Here is a 14886-nt window from a genome sequence, read left to right on the forward strand (position 1 = left end):
AAAATAACATATTGTTTCCAGATTCTGGGCCCAGTCTTAGATGGCAGGATCGAATAAGTCAAGCTTCCCAAATAACAACATGATTCCAGAAATGTGTACCTCAATTGAAAGATGACTGTTGCAAATGAATTTCTTCAGGAGCATGCTTTTCTCTTCTCATCTCTGAAATAACTCCACAGATGCTGGTGTCCCATTACCAAATCACCTTTTACTTATCCGTAGAGAGTCCATGACACTGAGCCAGCTCTCAGATTGAACAGAACCTCTGATATTTCTGTTTATATCTGTCAACTGAACTCCCTGATTGGACCAGATTAATAGGAGATAGTGAGGACTGCAGATGCTGGAGATCAGAGTCGAAAGTGTGTTGCTGGAAAAGCACAGCAGGTCAGGCGCATCCGAGGAGCAGGAGAATTGACGTTTTGGGTATAAGCTCTTCGTCAGGAATGTGGCTTGTGGGCTGGGGGCTGAGAGATAGATGGGAGGTAGTGAGGTTTGGGGAAGGAAGCTGAGAAGGCGATAGGTGGATGAAGGTGAGGGAGAAGGTGATAGGTCGGGGGATGGACAGTTCAGGAAGGAGATGCTAAGTTGGAGGCTTAGGACTGGGATAATGTGGGGGGAGGGAAATGAGGAAGCTGTTGAAATCCACATTTATTCCGTGTGGTTGCAGGATCCCAAGTCAGAATATGAGGCGTTATTCCTCCAGGCATCAGGTGATAATGGTTTGGTGGTGGAGGAGACCCAGGACCTGCATGTCCTTGACGGAGTGGGAGGGGAGTTGACGTGTTCAGCCACGGGACGGTGGAGTTGGTGGGTGTCGGTATCCCAGAGATGTTCTCCGAAACAATTCGCAAGAAAGTGACCTGTCACCCCGATGTAGAGGAGACCACACCGGGTGCAACGGATACAGTAGATGACATTTGTAGAGGTACAGGTAAATTTCTGATGGATGTGGAAGGATCCTTTGGGGCCTTGGATGGAGGTGAGGGGAGTGGTTTGGCACAGGTTTTGCACTTCCTGCGGTGGCAGTGAAAGGTGCCAGAAGTGGCGTGTGGGTTGGTTGGGGGTGTGAACCTGATGAGGGACCAAATTAACAGCCCCAATCAGGGAACTCATATTCTATGAGGTCACATTTTCTGAAGTTTGCTGTACGAAACATGGGAATGGCCCTGCATGGGTGAGAGGCATAGTCAATATTAAGTCAGGTCTAGTGATGTATAAAATTTGGGTAGGTGCGATGGTGCTGAACAAGCACAAGGATTTAATGAAAGCTGCAAACTTGCAAACAGTGCAAGAACAAGGTGTGCCCAGCTCCACAACTGGCTTTCCAGCTGTTCTGGAACCCGTGGATTCTTCCTCTGCTTCAAGCATTGAAGAAACCTCAGAATCTGAGATGTACACGGTGGATGTCACCGCCTCAATGCATTTGCCACCTGAAGAGGAGAATGAATTTCTTCCAAGATGTTGTATGTACAGGTGTGAGTTACTATACATTACACAGTGCTTGTTTCAGAGGCAGAGTTGGAGGAACCTGGCCTGCTGACAAAATCTCCTGAGAGGAACTAAAGCAAACACTCTATGGCCTTGGACCAGATTAACAGCCCCAATCAGGAGGCCTTGGCTGACAGGTATAAACAGGAATGTCACTCTGAGAAAGCTAGAGCATGTAAATAAAGAGTTACTTGGTGACAGGATAGTGGCTGCTGTAGAATTATTTCAAATGGCAAAGATCTTTTCCTTAGGTTAGGGGAGTTCAAACTAGAGGGCATAATTTTGAGGTGAGAGGAGAAAGATTTCAAAGGTTTTTTGTTTCAATGTTAATGTACTGCTTTTTTAAAGTGTCCTATCTCGTGATTTATTCCTTATTGTACAATATAGCTACATTTAGGAGGCCTATAAACCATTCCAATGGTGTCTTCTTCCTTTTTAACTTCCAGTCATATGAACTCTGTATCTCTGATCCAAGATAATCTCTTGCTATTAGTGTAGGTTAGATGGGCTTCGGTTTGGTTTCACATGTCAGTGCAACATCAAGGGCCGACGGGCCTGTACTGCACTGTAATATTCTATGTTCAATGTTATATTGTAACAAGCTAACAAAACTATCCCACCACACTTTGCTTCTTCCTGTCCTTTCAAAAATTGACATATCACTGAATATTTAGTTCCCAGTTTTGATACCCTTGTAGCCTTATCGGATATTAATTTCTGTTTGTGTCATGAATTCATTTATTTTGTTCCAAATACTACATGTCTTTTTTGTGCCCCCCACCCCCCAAACCACCACCTATTTACTGCAGTTTAGCTATGTTTGTACACTCTTTTCTTCCTCTCCCACTTTGGGTAATGCTGTCCAAGTGACTATCCTTCAGTGCTACCATATCCTTTTGCTTAGTAAGGTTTCTCTCTCCCAAACAACACTGCCCTCCCCACACTTTGGTTAGCTTAAAGTTCACTCTGCAGCCCTAGTTATTCAATTTGACAGGACACTAGTCCAGTTTTACTAAAAATTGAAAAGGTCATTTCTGTTCCTATAGTTTAAAGTATGTTACCTATAAAAAGTGTATAGTTAATAGTGCTTTCATTCTATTTATAATAAAATTCTTAGAATGTGAAATCTCGTATCATCCTTTAAACTATCAATTGGAAGTTTAAATGTTTTTAAAGTTATTGATTTGTAATATGTAACAAAATTGGTTACAATTTGTTATATTGCTATTGGATTAGTTACAAAGGCTAAAAATCAATTTAGAAGCATTGGATGGTCTTGTCAGTGGATATGCAGGTCTTTGGACTCCTCCATCGTCAGACCACAACAAAACGACGGTTGGAGGAAGAACGCCTCATCTTCCGGCTAGGAACCCTCCAACCACAAGGGATGAACTCGGATTTCACCAGTTTCCTCATTTCCCCTCCCCCCACCCTGTCTCAGTCAAATCCATCAAATTCAGCACCGCCTTCCTAACCTGAGATCTTCTTCCCGACCTCTCCGCCCCCACCCCAGTCTGACCTATCACCCTCACCTTGACCTCTTTCCACCTATCACATTTCTGACGCCCCTCCCCCAAGTCCCTCCTCCCTACCTTTTATCTTAGCCTGCTGGACAAACTTTCCTCATTCCTGAAGAAGGGCTTATGTCCGAAACGTCGATTCTCCTGTTCCCTGGATGCTGCCTGACCTGCTGCGCTTTTCCAGCAACACATTTCCAGCTCTAATCTCCAGCATCTGCAGACCTCACTTTCTCCTTGTCAGTGGATATGTATCCTTCAGGCGATAGAACACTTCTTCCTAATCTTTTGTGAAACATCCTTTACAGATTTCCCATATTTGTAGAAAAATGCCAAGCACATTGTAATTATGCTTGAAGTATTATTTGGTAATGTTATGGAATCGTAATGGTGCAGGAGACTATTTAGTCCATCCAGACAATATCAGCTTTCTGTAATTTAATTTATTCTCCCATGTATTATTCCCAATACATTATGATTACTGTGCATTTTCACCAAAACAGACAAACTTTAATTTTTTTAAAAAGTTGCAAGTGCATAATCTGTATAGTTCTTATTCATATTGCCACCTTTGTATGAGGAAACCATTAAGCTCTTGTACAAGCCACATCGAAACCTTAGGGATAGGAACTTTTAGCCCTTCAAGCTTGCTTTGTTATTCAAGGTAATCATGAGTAGTGGTCAAAAATCACACAACACCAGGTTATAGTCCAACAGGTATCCTATCACCTGATGAAGGAGCGACGCTCCGAAAGCTAGTGTGCTTCCAATTAAACCTGTTGGACTATTACCTGGTGTTGTGTGATTTTTGACTTTGTACACCCCAGTCCAACACCGGCATCTCCAAATCATGAGTAGTGGTGTCCGCTGCCCACATCAGACAAAGTTAAAAATCACACAACACCAGGTTATAGTTCAACAGGTTTATTTGGAAGCACTAGCTTAAGGAGCACTGCTCCTTCCTCAGATAGCTAGTGGGGCAGGATCATTAGACACTGAATTTATGACACAAGATCACAGTGTCATGCAACTGATACTACATATTGAACAAACCTAGATTGCTGTTAAGTCTATCATCTTTTAGAATGGGTTGCAGGTTTCGATTCATTAACATGTAAATCCCAGAAAAAAAACCTCTTTAGTCGGGATACATACTCGGAATTTAAGAAAACAGTCAGAGCATTTACATGAATCTAGAATAATATTCTGCTAGACGGCGCTGGTTCCCAATGATTTCTTGGGAAGTAGTTGAACAGGATCTGTTCGTATCCTGGTGCAGTTATTTACGGTAACCGCCGAGGCGTTTTGTGTTCAATCGAAAGTAGACGTAAGTGGCGTCAGTACAGGATTGCTGCAGCTAAGCTTGAATTTAATGATGTCGGGACATTCAACGCCCGATAGGCCTTTCCACCGACTCTTACTACACCAATACTTGTTTCTGTTAAAAAAGTATCCAATACTAACCAAGTCAATCACCAGGTAAGCACCACCCAAAGAAATGCTGCGAGATGCCAGTGCCTTTTAGCTTGTCTTGAGATTTAGATTTATTCTTTGCAATTTCATAACATTACAAATCGGCAACATATTCTCAGATCTGTCTGGCACATTTTTCCATTGTTCCTGTGGTACATGGAGGTAGTGAATATAAACATTTGCAAGCATTAGTTACCAATGTGAAAGTAAAAATGTAATCGACTTCGTGGGAACGGATCGTGTGAATCGTTTTGGTTGAGACGTGACATTCACGTACGGACTTTCCGATAGGCTGACCATGAGTTGCACAGAATTCTCAAGTACCTTTGATGGATTTTTGCCGAAGTTCTAATCAGACTATGCATTTTTAATTACTTATTGTGTAAATCAAAATCACTTCTTGAATTTACTGTCGGGAGCAATATTGTTTCTCTGCTTAGTGTGGTAGGGCTGCTTGGTTTATCGTAACTAAACTGTCGTTTAGTTCACTTTAAGAAAACTTTGGCACCATAAAACCATCTCCGAAGTCTCTTTGAAATAGGCTTTTCGTTCATCTTTGTAGTTTAGGTAACCAATTGATTTTTATGTATCCGTTCCAAAACTATACCGTAGACCAGTGTTGTCCAATAGAATTCGTTGATAAGTCGTATACGCTGAAAGCGGGAGAAAACGCCCCATTGGTTGTGTCTTGCTTCCTTATCAAAGCCCTGGGCAGTAATTCCGATTAGGATGATTTACCCTTTCCATAATCTTCCCTTCTTTAGGGGTGTATAATAACATTTCTGAACAGGTTGATTAGAAAATATCAATAACGTGTTTCCATGCTTACACCCACCTGGAATATCATTGCGCAATGATACCTTGCATCGATACGGTTGCCTTCTGCACGGGGAAACACTCCCAAAGCCAGCAATCCACGCAAATTACCATGGCACCAAAAGAACACAGCAAGCCAGGCAGGATCAGGAGGTAGAGAAGTTGAGCTTTCGGGCCTGACCCTTCTTCAGGACTGGGGTTGTGTGTAGGGGGAGCTGCAAATAAAGGGGGCAGGGAGGTGAAGTGGGAATAAGTATCTCCTAAAGGTCGACTTCTCTACCTCCTGATGCTGCCTGGCTTGCTGTGTTCTTCCAGCCTCCTGCCTGTCTACTTTGGATTCCAGCATCTGCAGTTTGTTTGTCTCTATGGCATCAAACGAAGCAAAGTTGATCAGCGGAAGGCTTTGTGGCACATTTGGAAAGAGATGTGTAAAAGGAGAATTCCAGAACTGAAAAGGATGTGTAGCTATTCTCAGAAATGTTGGAAACACTTGGCAATTCTTGCAGGATCTGTGAAGAGATAAAGAGTTAATGGCCTTTTATCAGAAATGTGAACCAGAAGGTTAACGACCTGCATGATTAAATCAGGTTTCGCTTCACAGGCAGTGAGCCCTCCTGAATATTTCACAATTTTCTGTTTTATTTAAAATTTCCAACGTTCACAGTATTTTTCCACTCAACTCTGCAAAGTTCTTCATGTTAATATCCAGACATTATTGCCAAAACTGGGAGAGCTCACCCACAGACTAGTTAAGTTATAGCCCATATTACTGTGCTAAACAGTCAGATAAGTTTAATAGTAATTATATGTTCCCAACATTCATTCTGGAAACATTGATGTGTCCTGACATCTGTCCAAACATGACGTGGCACATTAGCTCAGTGGTTAGCACTACTGCCTACACCGTCAGGGACATGGGTTCAGTTCCATCCTTGGGTGACTGTCTTTTTAGAGTTTGCATGTTCTCCCCATGTCTACATGGGTTTCATCCAGGGTACTCTGGTTTCCACAGTCTAAAGATGTGCAGGTTAGGTGGATTGGTCATGCTAAATTGCCCATAATGTCCAAGGATGTGCAGGCTGGGGGGATTAGCCATGGGAATTGCAGGATTACAGGGGATGGGCCTGGGAGGGATACTCTTTGAGGGTTGGTGTGGACTCAATGAGCTGAATGGCCTACTTCTGAATTGTAGAGATTCTATGGTCATGGGAATGTTTTGCTGTTTATCACTTACTACCTTAACCCAATTTATGATCAGTATTTGTCTTGTGGTCATAGCTCAGTACTTGTGGCTACATGGTTAAGCTGGTGGACTTGAGAGATTTCCCTGCATAAATTTGAATCATGCCAAGTACATTTGAGGCTCTTGTGGATCAGTGGTGATGTCCTTTCCTCAGAGCCAGAAGATTTAGGTTGGAGTTCCAACTGTCCCAGACTGTGCAGCTGCATGTCCAAACAGACTGATTAAATAACTATGAATTGGTATTCTTTTGGATTGAACATCATTTGGAACTAACACTGACATTGTCAAAGGCAAAGAATGTACACTAGATAGGGAATTTGCATGCCCCTCACCAACAGTGGTTTGGTAGCAACACTGTTGACTGAGCTGGCTGACAGATATGGGTATAATGCTGGGCCTTTAAGTACATGGTGAATGAGCATGAGGAAAAATCTCATTGACCTTGTCCTCACTAAACTAGCTATCGTAGATGCTTTTGTCGATAACAGTATTGGGAAGGGAGTGACCACTGCACAGATTTGAGAAGAGATTCATCTTCACACTGAGGACAAACTTGACTGCATAAAAGGGACCATGCGAATATTCAGAAATCTAGCAATTCACAAATGTGCATCCATGAGGCATTGCAGACCACCACCGTTTTTAACCATTTGTCATTAACTTCAAATAAAAGAAACAACTCAAGCTCAAAGTGTGGGAGAGCATGCCAAAAGTAGCACCAGGCATACCTGAAAATAGACAATAGACAATAGGTGCTGGAGTAGGCCATTCAGCCCTTCGAGCCTGCACTGCCATTCAATATAATCATGGCTTATCATTCCTAATCAGTATCCTGTTCCTGCCTTATCTCCATAACCCTTGATTCCACTATCTTTGAGAGCTATATCCAACTCTTTCTTAAATGAATCCAGAGAGTGGGCCTCCACTACCCTCTGGGGCAGAGCATTCCACACAGCCACCACTCACTGGGTGAAGAGGTTTCTCCTGAGCTCTGTCCTAAATGGTCTACCCCGTATTTTTAAGCTGTGTCCTCTGGTTCGGCACTCACCCATCAGTGGAAATATGTTTCCTACTGCCAGAGTGTCCAATCCTTTCATAATTTTATACGTCTCAATCAGATCCCCTCTCAATCTTCGAAACTCAAGGGTATACAAGCCCAGTCGCTTCAGTCTTTCAGTGTAAGGTAATCCTGCCATTCCAGGAATTGACCTCGTGAACCTATGTTGCACTCCCTCAATAGCCAGAATGTCTTTTCTCAAATTTGGAGACCAGAACTGCACACAGTACTCCAGGTGTGGTCTCACCAGGGCCCTGTACAGCTGCAGAAGCACCTCTTTGCTTCTATACTCAATTCCTCTTGTTATGAAGGCCAGCATGCTATTAGCCTTCTTCACTACCTGCTGTACCTGCATGCTTACCTTCATTAACTGCTGTACAAGAACACCCAGATCTCTCTGTACTGCCCCTTTACATAAATTGATTCCATTGATGTAGTAGTCTGCCTTCCTGTTCTTGCTACCAAAGTGGATAACCATACATTTATCCACATTAAACTGCATCTGCCATGCATCTGCCCACTCACCTAACTTGTCCAGGTCACCCTGTAATCTCCTAACATCCTCATCACATTTCACCCTGCCACCCAGCTTTGCATCATCAGCAAATTTGCTAATGTTATTGCTGATACCATCTTCTATATCATTAACATATATTGTAAAAAGCTGCGGTCCCAGCACGGATCCCTGCGGTACCCCACTGGTCACTGCCTGCCATTCCGAAAAGGAGCCGTTTATCACTACCCTTTGTTTCCTATTAGCCAACCAATTTTCAATCCAATCTAGTACCTTGCCCCCAATACCATGCGCCCTAATTTTACTCACTAACCTCCTGTGTGGGACTTTATCAAAAGCTTTCTGAAAGTCCAGGTACACTACATCTACTGGATTTCCCTCATCCAACTTCATAGTTACATCCTCAAAAAATTCAAGAAGATTAGTCAAGCATGATTTCCCCTTCATAAATCCATGCTGACTCTGTCCTATCCTGTTACTGCTATCCAGATGGGCAGTAATTTCATCCTTTATAATTGACTCCAGCATCTTTCCCACCACTGAGGTCAGACTAACTGGTCTATAATTTCCTGCTTTCTCTCGCCCACCTTTCTTAAAAAGTGGTATAACATTAGCCACCCTCCAATCCTCAGGAACCGACCCCGAATCTATTGAACTCTGGAAAATAATCACCAACGCATCCACGATTTCCCGAGCCACCTCCTTCAGTACCCTGGGATGCAGACCATCAGGCCCCGGAGACTTATCAACCTTCAGACCTAACAGTCTCTCCAACATCAAATCCTGGCAAATATAAATTCCCTTAAGTTCAGGTCCTTCAGCCACTGTTACCTCAGGGAGATTGCTTGTGTCTTCCCCAGTGAACACAGATCTGAAGTACCCATTTAATTCCTCTGCCATTTCTTTGTTCCTAGTAATATATTCCCCTGTTTCTGTATTCAAGGGCCCAATTTTTGACCTAACCATTTTTTTGCCTTGCACATACCTAAAAAAGCTAAAAAATGACATGTCACATGCTGTTGCTTTATCAGGTTCACTATACGTATGCTGAACAATGGAAACAACATGCTATAGAAAACAGTGATTTCACAAGCAGTAGGTCAAATTAAAGTTTTGTCTAATTGGTCTGGGCAGATAGTGACATAGCAATAATATCACTGTGCTAGTAATCCACAAGCCCAGGTCTGGGAATGTGGATTAAATTCCACCATGGCAGCTGGTTGAATTTTTAAATTTGATTAATAATTCTGGAATTATAAAGCTAATCTCAGTTTCATGGTCACCGCTATTACTTTGTGGTAACCACTCATCTGGTTCATTAATATCCATTAAGGAAGGGAACCTCCCACCTTACCCAATATGACCAACATGTGGCTCTGGACCGATAGGAACGTGGTTGATTCTTAAATGCTGTCTGAGATGGCTTAGCAAACAACTTTGTTCAAGGGTAGTTGGGATAGAGAACAAATGCTGATTTGTTAGTAACACCACATCCCATGAAAGAATAAAGGAAAAAGAAAGATGAAATTCCATGAGCAACACCATCCTACTGATGGAAGGGCCCAGCAGATGTGTAAATGACAAGACAAATATTTGCAACAAATTTGAGTATGCTAAGTGAATGATTCATCTTGGTTTGCTCCTGAGATTCCACCATCACAAGTCAATCTTTATTAAATAAATACATTCTATGTCATAACAGCTATGACAAAGACATGGGGTCTGTCATCATATGGCCATAATGCTGATGATTTGTGTTTTGGAAATTGCTGCACATCCAGTCTAGCTGTCTTGTGTTAACTCTTTCACCTGCTGATCTGGTACGGCTGTTGGGTCCTTCAGGGTCAAGTCATCTTGGTCAATGAGGTTCCGTTCTGTTTCAACTACAACATGAACACCTACTTGATTATGTGGAAAATTGCCCCGTGCTGTCCACAAAAAAAGTAGTTAAATTCAAGCTGGCCAATTTCTGCTTATCAGTCTATTTTCAAATGTAACCAAAGTGGTAGCAAGCTATGTTTTCAAAGTGGTGAAATAGCACATAGTCACTGCTCAATGATGTTTAGATCCTTTGGGTACCCAGTAGAAGAACTCAACAGCTTTGGTCAAAATGTGTGTGAAAGACCTGAATTTCAGAGCAGTGAGGAGAGTGGCAATCTTGGACATTGGGCAGCATTTAACCAAGGAGCTGTAGCAAAATTGAAGTCAATAGGAATCAGATTGGAGTTATACCTAGCACAAAGGGACACGATTGTAGAGTCAATCGTCTTGGTCCCAAGAAATCACTCAATACGTCCTCAGGGTTTTATATTTTCTAATCAGTCTGTTGAGATGTTACGAATCCCCTTTGGAGCAGATGGAACTTGAACCCTAGCTTCCTGGTTCAGAGGTAGGAACACCACACTGTGCCACAAGGTCCTAAGTTCCTTGGGGTAGTAATTTAGGATCAACTAATTTCAGCTGCTTAATTGATAATGTCTGTGCATCATAAGATCAAAAGCGGGGTTGATTGATTTCAAAGTGGTTATGTTGGAACTCTTGCTAATTTTTTGTTAGTTTTATTTTTATTCTTTTATCAATTTTAGTTTGGAGTTGTGAACTGAAGACCCTTGATAAAAGAAAAAGAACAGGCCAAACTAGCTTTTGTTTCTTTGTGAGGCCAGGACTGTATGTTAATTGCAGGCTGTTTCCTGTTAAAATTGTTCCTACAGATACAATAATCCCATGAAGAGCATTGTGTTTAAACTGATATTTGGTTCTTAATGGGGTCAGTACCTGGGAATTGATTTCTACAAATTATGGAGACACCCTATATCCAAGCAGATGGCAAATATTGAGGTTTCGGGAAACGATGGTCAGTTTCTGGGTGGGACCATAGTTAGAGTTTTTTTTAACAATGTTTACTGAGGAGAAGCATTTGGCTGCTATTGACTCAGCATAAAGATTTGAAAGTCCTCGCCTAATCTCCCTCACCAACTTTTGGAAGCCAACTGATTAGAAAGCTAAATTAAAAGTATTGCTAACTGTACCTGAGTGAAAGGAAAAGATGACCCCGATTGATATTTCCAGAAAAGCAACCAAGGAGTCCACATCTATTCCTATGAAATAACACATAGTGAAAATAATTAGGAAATCTGGCCAGTTTTGTTATTTTCTTTCATTTATCCCTTAACTATGTTTGTTTATCTTCTGTCTTTTGTGTCATTGGGAGCTGAAAAAACACGTTTTGGGCTAAAAGCATAGACATTAACTGAATTAACTTGTTTATTTTTTCTCAGTTAAAGTTATTGTATATTTAATACATTTTAAGTCTTTTGTTTAAGGTATAAAACTGGACTTAATTATTCACAAAGTCTGGTTCGGAACCATTGGAGAAACTGTTGAGATCTTTAAAGCATTTAATTTCATTGTGTTGTAGATACAAAGGTAGATTGGTTGATTTGGTTTGGCTATCTGTAACATTTGTAATTCCCTTACATGTTGAAGCAATTTTTTAACTCATGCTGGATATCGTAAAAAACATAAAGCTTAGACAAGTTAGTGGCAAAATGTCACACAGGTGATCGACATTTTCAACAATAGAATCAAACCATCTTTCATTAGTATTTCAATGGTATTACCAGTTTTATCCCACTATCAAGGTTCTGAAGTGTCACCGTTGACCAGAAACTTAATCACACTAACCACATAAATGCTGTAGCTACAGGGATGTCAAAATGCTGGGTATTCTGCAGTGAGAGTCTTAGCTCCTGCTCCATCCAGGACAAACCTTCACTGCCTTTACTATCTAGAAAATGCACAGGGATCAACTAACCAAGCCTTCTAAAGGTTTTTTTCCAATCCACACAGATGTCACACTAGGATTGATTTTTTTCTGACCTCTGTAGCAACCCTGGACTTGGTGGCATCTTGTACGATTGGTAATATTACTATTTCTGATCATGCTCCAGTGTACCTTATAGTTAAGATTAAGAATGTTACAGTGGGTCAGAGGTACTGGCGACTGAATCCCTTTATCCTCAAGGATAACAAGTTTGTGGACTATTTCTCTCGGGAATTTCGGGTGCTCCTGGACATTAACTCAGGGTCGGTCAGTAGTCCATCTGTCCTTTGAGAAACTGCCAAAGCCTATGTCAGGGGGTTAGTTATTTCCTACTCTGCTAGTAGGAAGCAGCAGAACGGTGAGCAGCAATGTCTCCTTGAAGCACAGTTGAAGGCAACCAAGTAGGCTTCCTTTGACAGGCCCTTGTTCATCAAACTACAGAGGATCACGGTACTGCATCTGTATTGAATTCCGTGCTCACACAGATGGCAAAGAAAGAGCTTACCTTTGCAAAGCAAAGGTTATACGAACATGGTGACAGGCCAGATAAATACTTAGTATATGTCACCAAAAAGGAGCGCCCCTCAAGCCATTGCGGCGATTAGGGAAGGGTCTGGGAACCTAACATGTGATTCTAAAAAGATTAATGTGGCATTTCAGAGATTTTACTCTAAGTTATATCAATCTGATGGTTATAAGGAGGGGCGGGTCTAAATGGAATCTTTTTTTAAGGATCTAGAGCTCCCGGGCATGACTCCCTGAGCAAGAGTCCTTTCTCAATGCCCCCATATCAGAGCAAGAGGTGCAGGAAGCTGTGAGGCAGTTTCAGAGTGGAAAAACGCCAAGTCCTGATGGACTCCCATAGTGAATTTTATAAGGAATTTATAAGCATACTGTCAGGCCCGATGCTCAATATGTTTAAAGACTAATATGGCCATGATTGTCTCCTGCCATTTAGGGCGGTAGGTGGCTCGGCAGTGCTTCCTGCTGCCTCACAGTTTCGATTCCAGTCATGGGCAACTGTCTGTGTGGAGTTTGCACATTCTCCCCGTGTCTGCGTGGGTTTCCTCCAGGTACTCCAGTTTCTTCCCACATTCGAAAGATGTGCAGGTCAGGTGAATTGGCCATGCTAAATTGTCCACAGTTGTTAGGTGCATTAGTCAGAGGGGGGTAGGTTACACTTCGGAGGGTCTGTGTGGACTTGTTGGGCCGAAGGGCCTGTTTCCACACTGTAGGGAATTTAATCTATTCTAATCTCTGAGAGAGGCCAATATTTCACTTATTCTTAAAAAAAGGAAGGACCTGGAGGCCTGTGCTCCATACAGGCCTATTTCACTCCTAAAAGTGGACTTTAAAATCCTCCTATAAGACTCTTGCATTAAGGCTGGAGACAGTGTTACCCACCATTGTTAAAGAGGATCAGACAGACTTCATAAAGGGCCACAGATCCTCCAATAATGTTAGGAGGCTGCTTAGTGTAATTCAAGCATGCTGACAACAGTCAATACAGAAATTGGTGATTTTTCTAGCTACAGAGAAGGCATTTGACCGAGTTGAGTGGCCAAACCATTTCTATACTCTGGAGCGGTATGTTTTGGGCGAAGTCTTTATAAGTTGGGTAAAGGTTCTCTGCAGTGGTCCTCTTGCTGCAGTCATCAACAATGGGGTACGATCAAGTAATTTTAATGTTCTTAGGGGCAGCTGGCAGGGCTGTCCCCTCTCGCCACTGCTTTTTACGTTGGTGATTGAACCATTGACGAAGGCCATTCGTAGAGATCCTAATATATCAGCTCCAGAAGTGGGGTCAAAATTACATAAGATTTTGTTGTATGCGGACGATGTCCTAATTTTTTTGTCAAATCCATCAGTTCCAGTGCCTTGCCTGATACAATGCATCTGCGAGTTTGGCGCCTTTTTAGGTAAAAAATTATCTTTGCAAAATCAGAGGCTATGCCTATGGGTGGTCTTACAAAAGGTCTTGAGGATGAATATCGATTTCCATTTAGGTTGTCATGGGGGGGTTTTTTGTATTTGGGCATATTTATTACTGGATTGGCTGTTCAAAGCCAATTTTGTTCAATTATTTGACAACATTTGATTGCGCTTATTAAGATGAATATTCTCCCCTGTTTGCTGTCCTCTATATGGATGCTCCCTCTGATTTTCAATAAGCGAATATTCAGGAGATTAAATGGCTGGTTCAGCTAATTTATTTCGCATCGTAAGCAACCCCTGAACTGCAACTACCTCACAGATTAGGGGGAAGTGGATCTCCCAGACATTAAAAGCTACCAACTAAGCTCACTTTTATCTTACATGAGTGATTGGGGACCCTGTTTCAATATGGTTAGACATCGAAACCTCCCAGTAAGGTGCCCCCTTACTAGCTTGAGAGGATTTTGGGTGTAAGGGTGGAGAAGGACCTGATCTCTCTTCTTCTGGGCCTGCCCAGTGTGTTCCCTGCAGATGCGCATAAGAAAAAACTTTTCAATATCCTCACTTTTCCGCAAGAAAGAATATCTTGCAAGGTTGTGTATCCGAAAACCTCCCCGGGCCTGTCAGGTTTGTGGAAGATTGTTATGGAGCATGTTCCTTTGTATTTTTTCACAGTATGGTACACCACAAAACTGAGAATTTTTATATGACATGGCAGCTCTTTTTGGAATACCTGGACATAGATTTATCTACCACACTAACAAGGGCTTTTATATAGCAGTAGAGATTGTGTTTTACGAGTCCAGTATCTGGGGAGGAGGAACTGTGAATGTATGAGTGTCTTATTTGGCTGAGTTGAGTGTTACTATTTATTAGTTTGTTGGTTATTATTTATTTAGTTTAATAGTTAATTGGGTTTTCTTTATTCTGTATTTTTGTACATTGTACATGAGGGTGGTTTTTTTTAACTTTTTGTACTTGTGTTTTTTTGTACTGTTTTGAATTGTATATTATTGT

The 14886-nt window shown here is 41.8% G+C and overlaps 1 protein-coding gene across 1 annotated transcript in view; it reads left to right on the top strand.

Annotated features, from left to right (window-relative positions):
- Positions 1 to 4316: 4316 nt before the first annotated feature.
- Positions 4317 to 14886, top strand: part of pxmp2 (peroxisomal membrane protein 2) — a 46842-nt gene continuing 36272 nt past the window's right edge. The window contains exon 1 of the mRNA XM_043715582.2: positions 4317 to 4487. Within this exon, the coding sequence (XP_043571517.1) occupies positions 4381 to 4487 (107 nt within the window). The 5' untranslated portion in view covers positions 4317 to 4380. The remainder of the gene's footprint in view (positions 4488 to 14886) is intronic.

Source organism: Chiloscyllium plagiosum, unplaced genomic scaffold (assembly GCF_037043375.1).
Source record: "Chiloscyllium plagiosum isolate Xiang-an unplaced genomic scaffold, Cpla_swu_hap1 HiC_scaffold_24, whole genome shotgun sequence".
Classification (NCBI taxonomy): Eukaryota; Metazoa; Chordata; class Chondrichthyes; order Orectolobiformes; family Hemiscylliidae; genus Chiloscyllium; species Chiloscyllium plagiosum.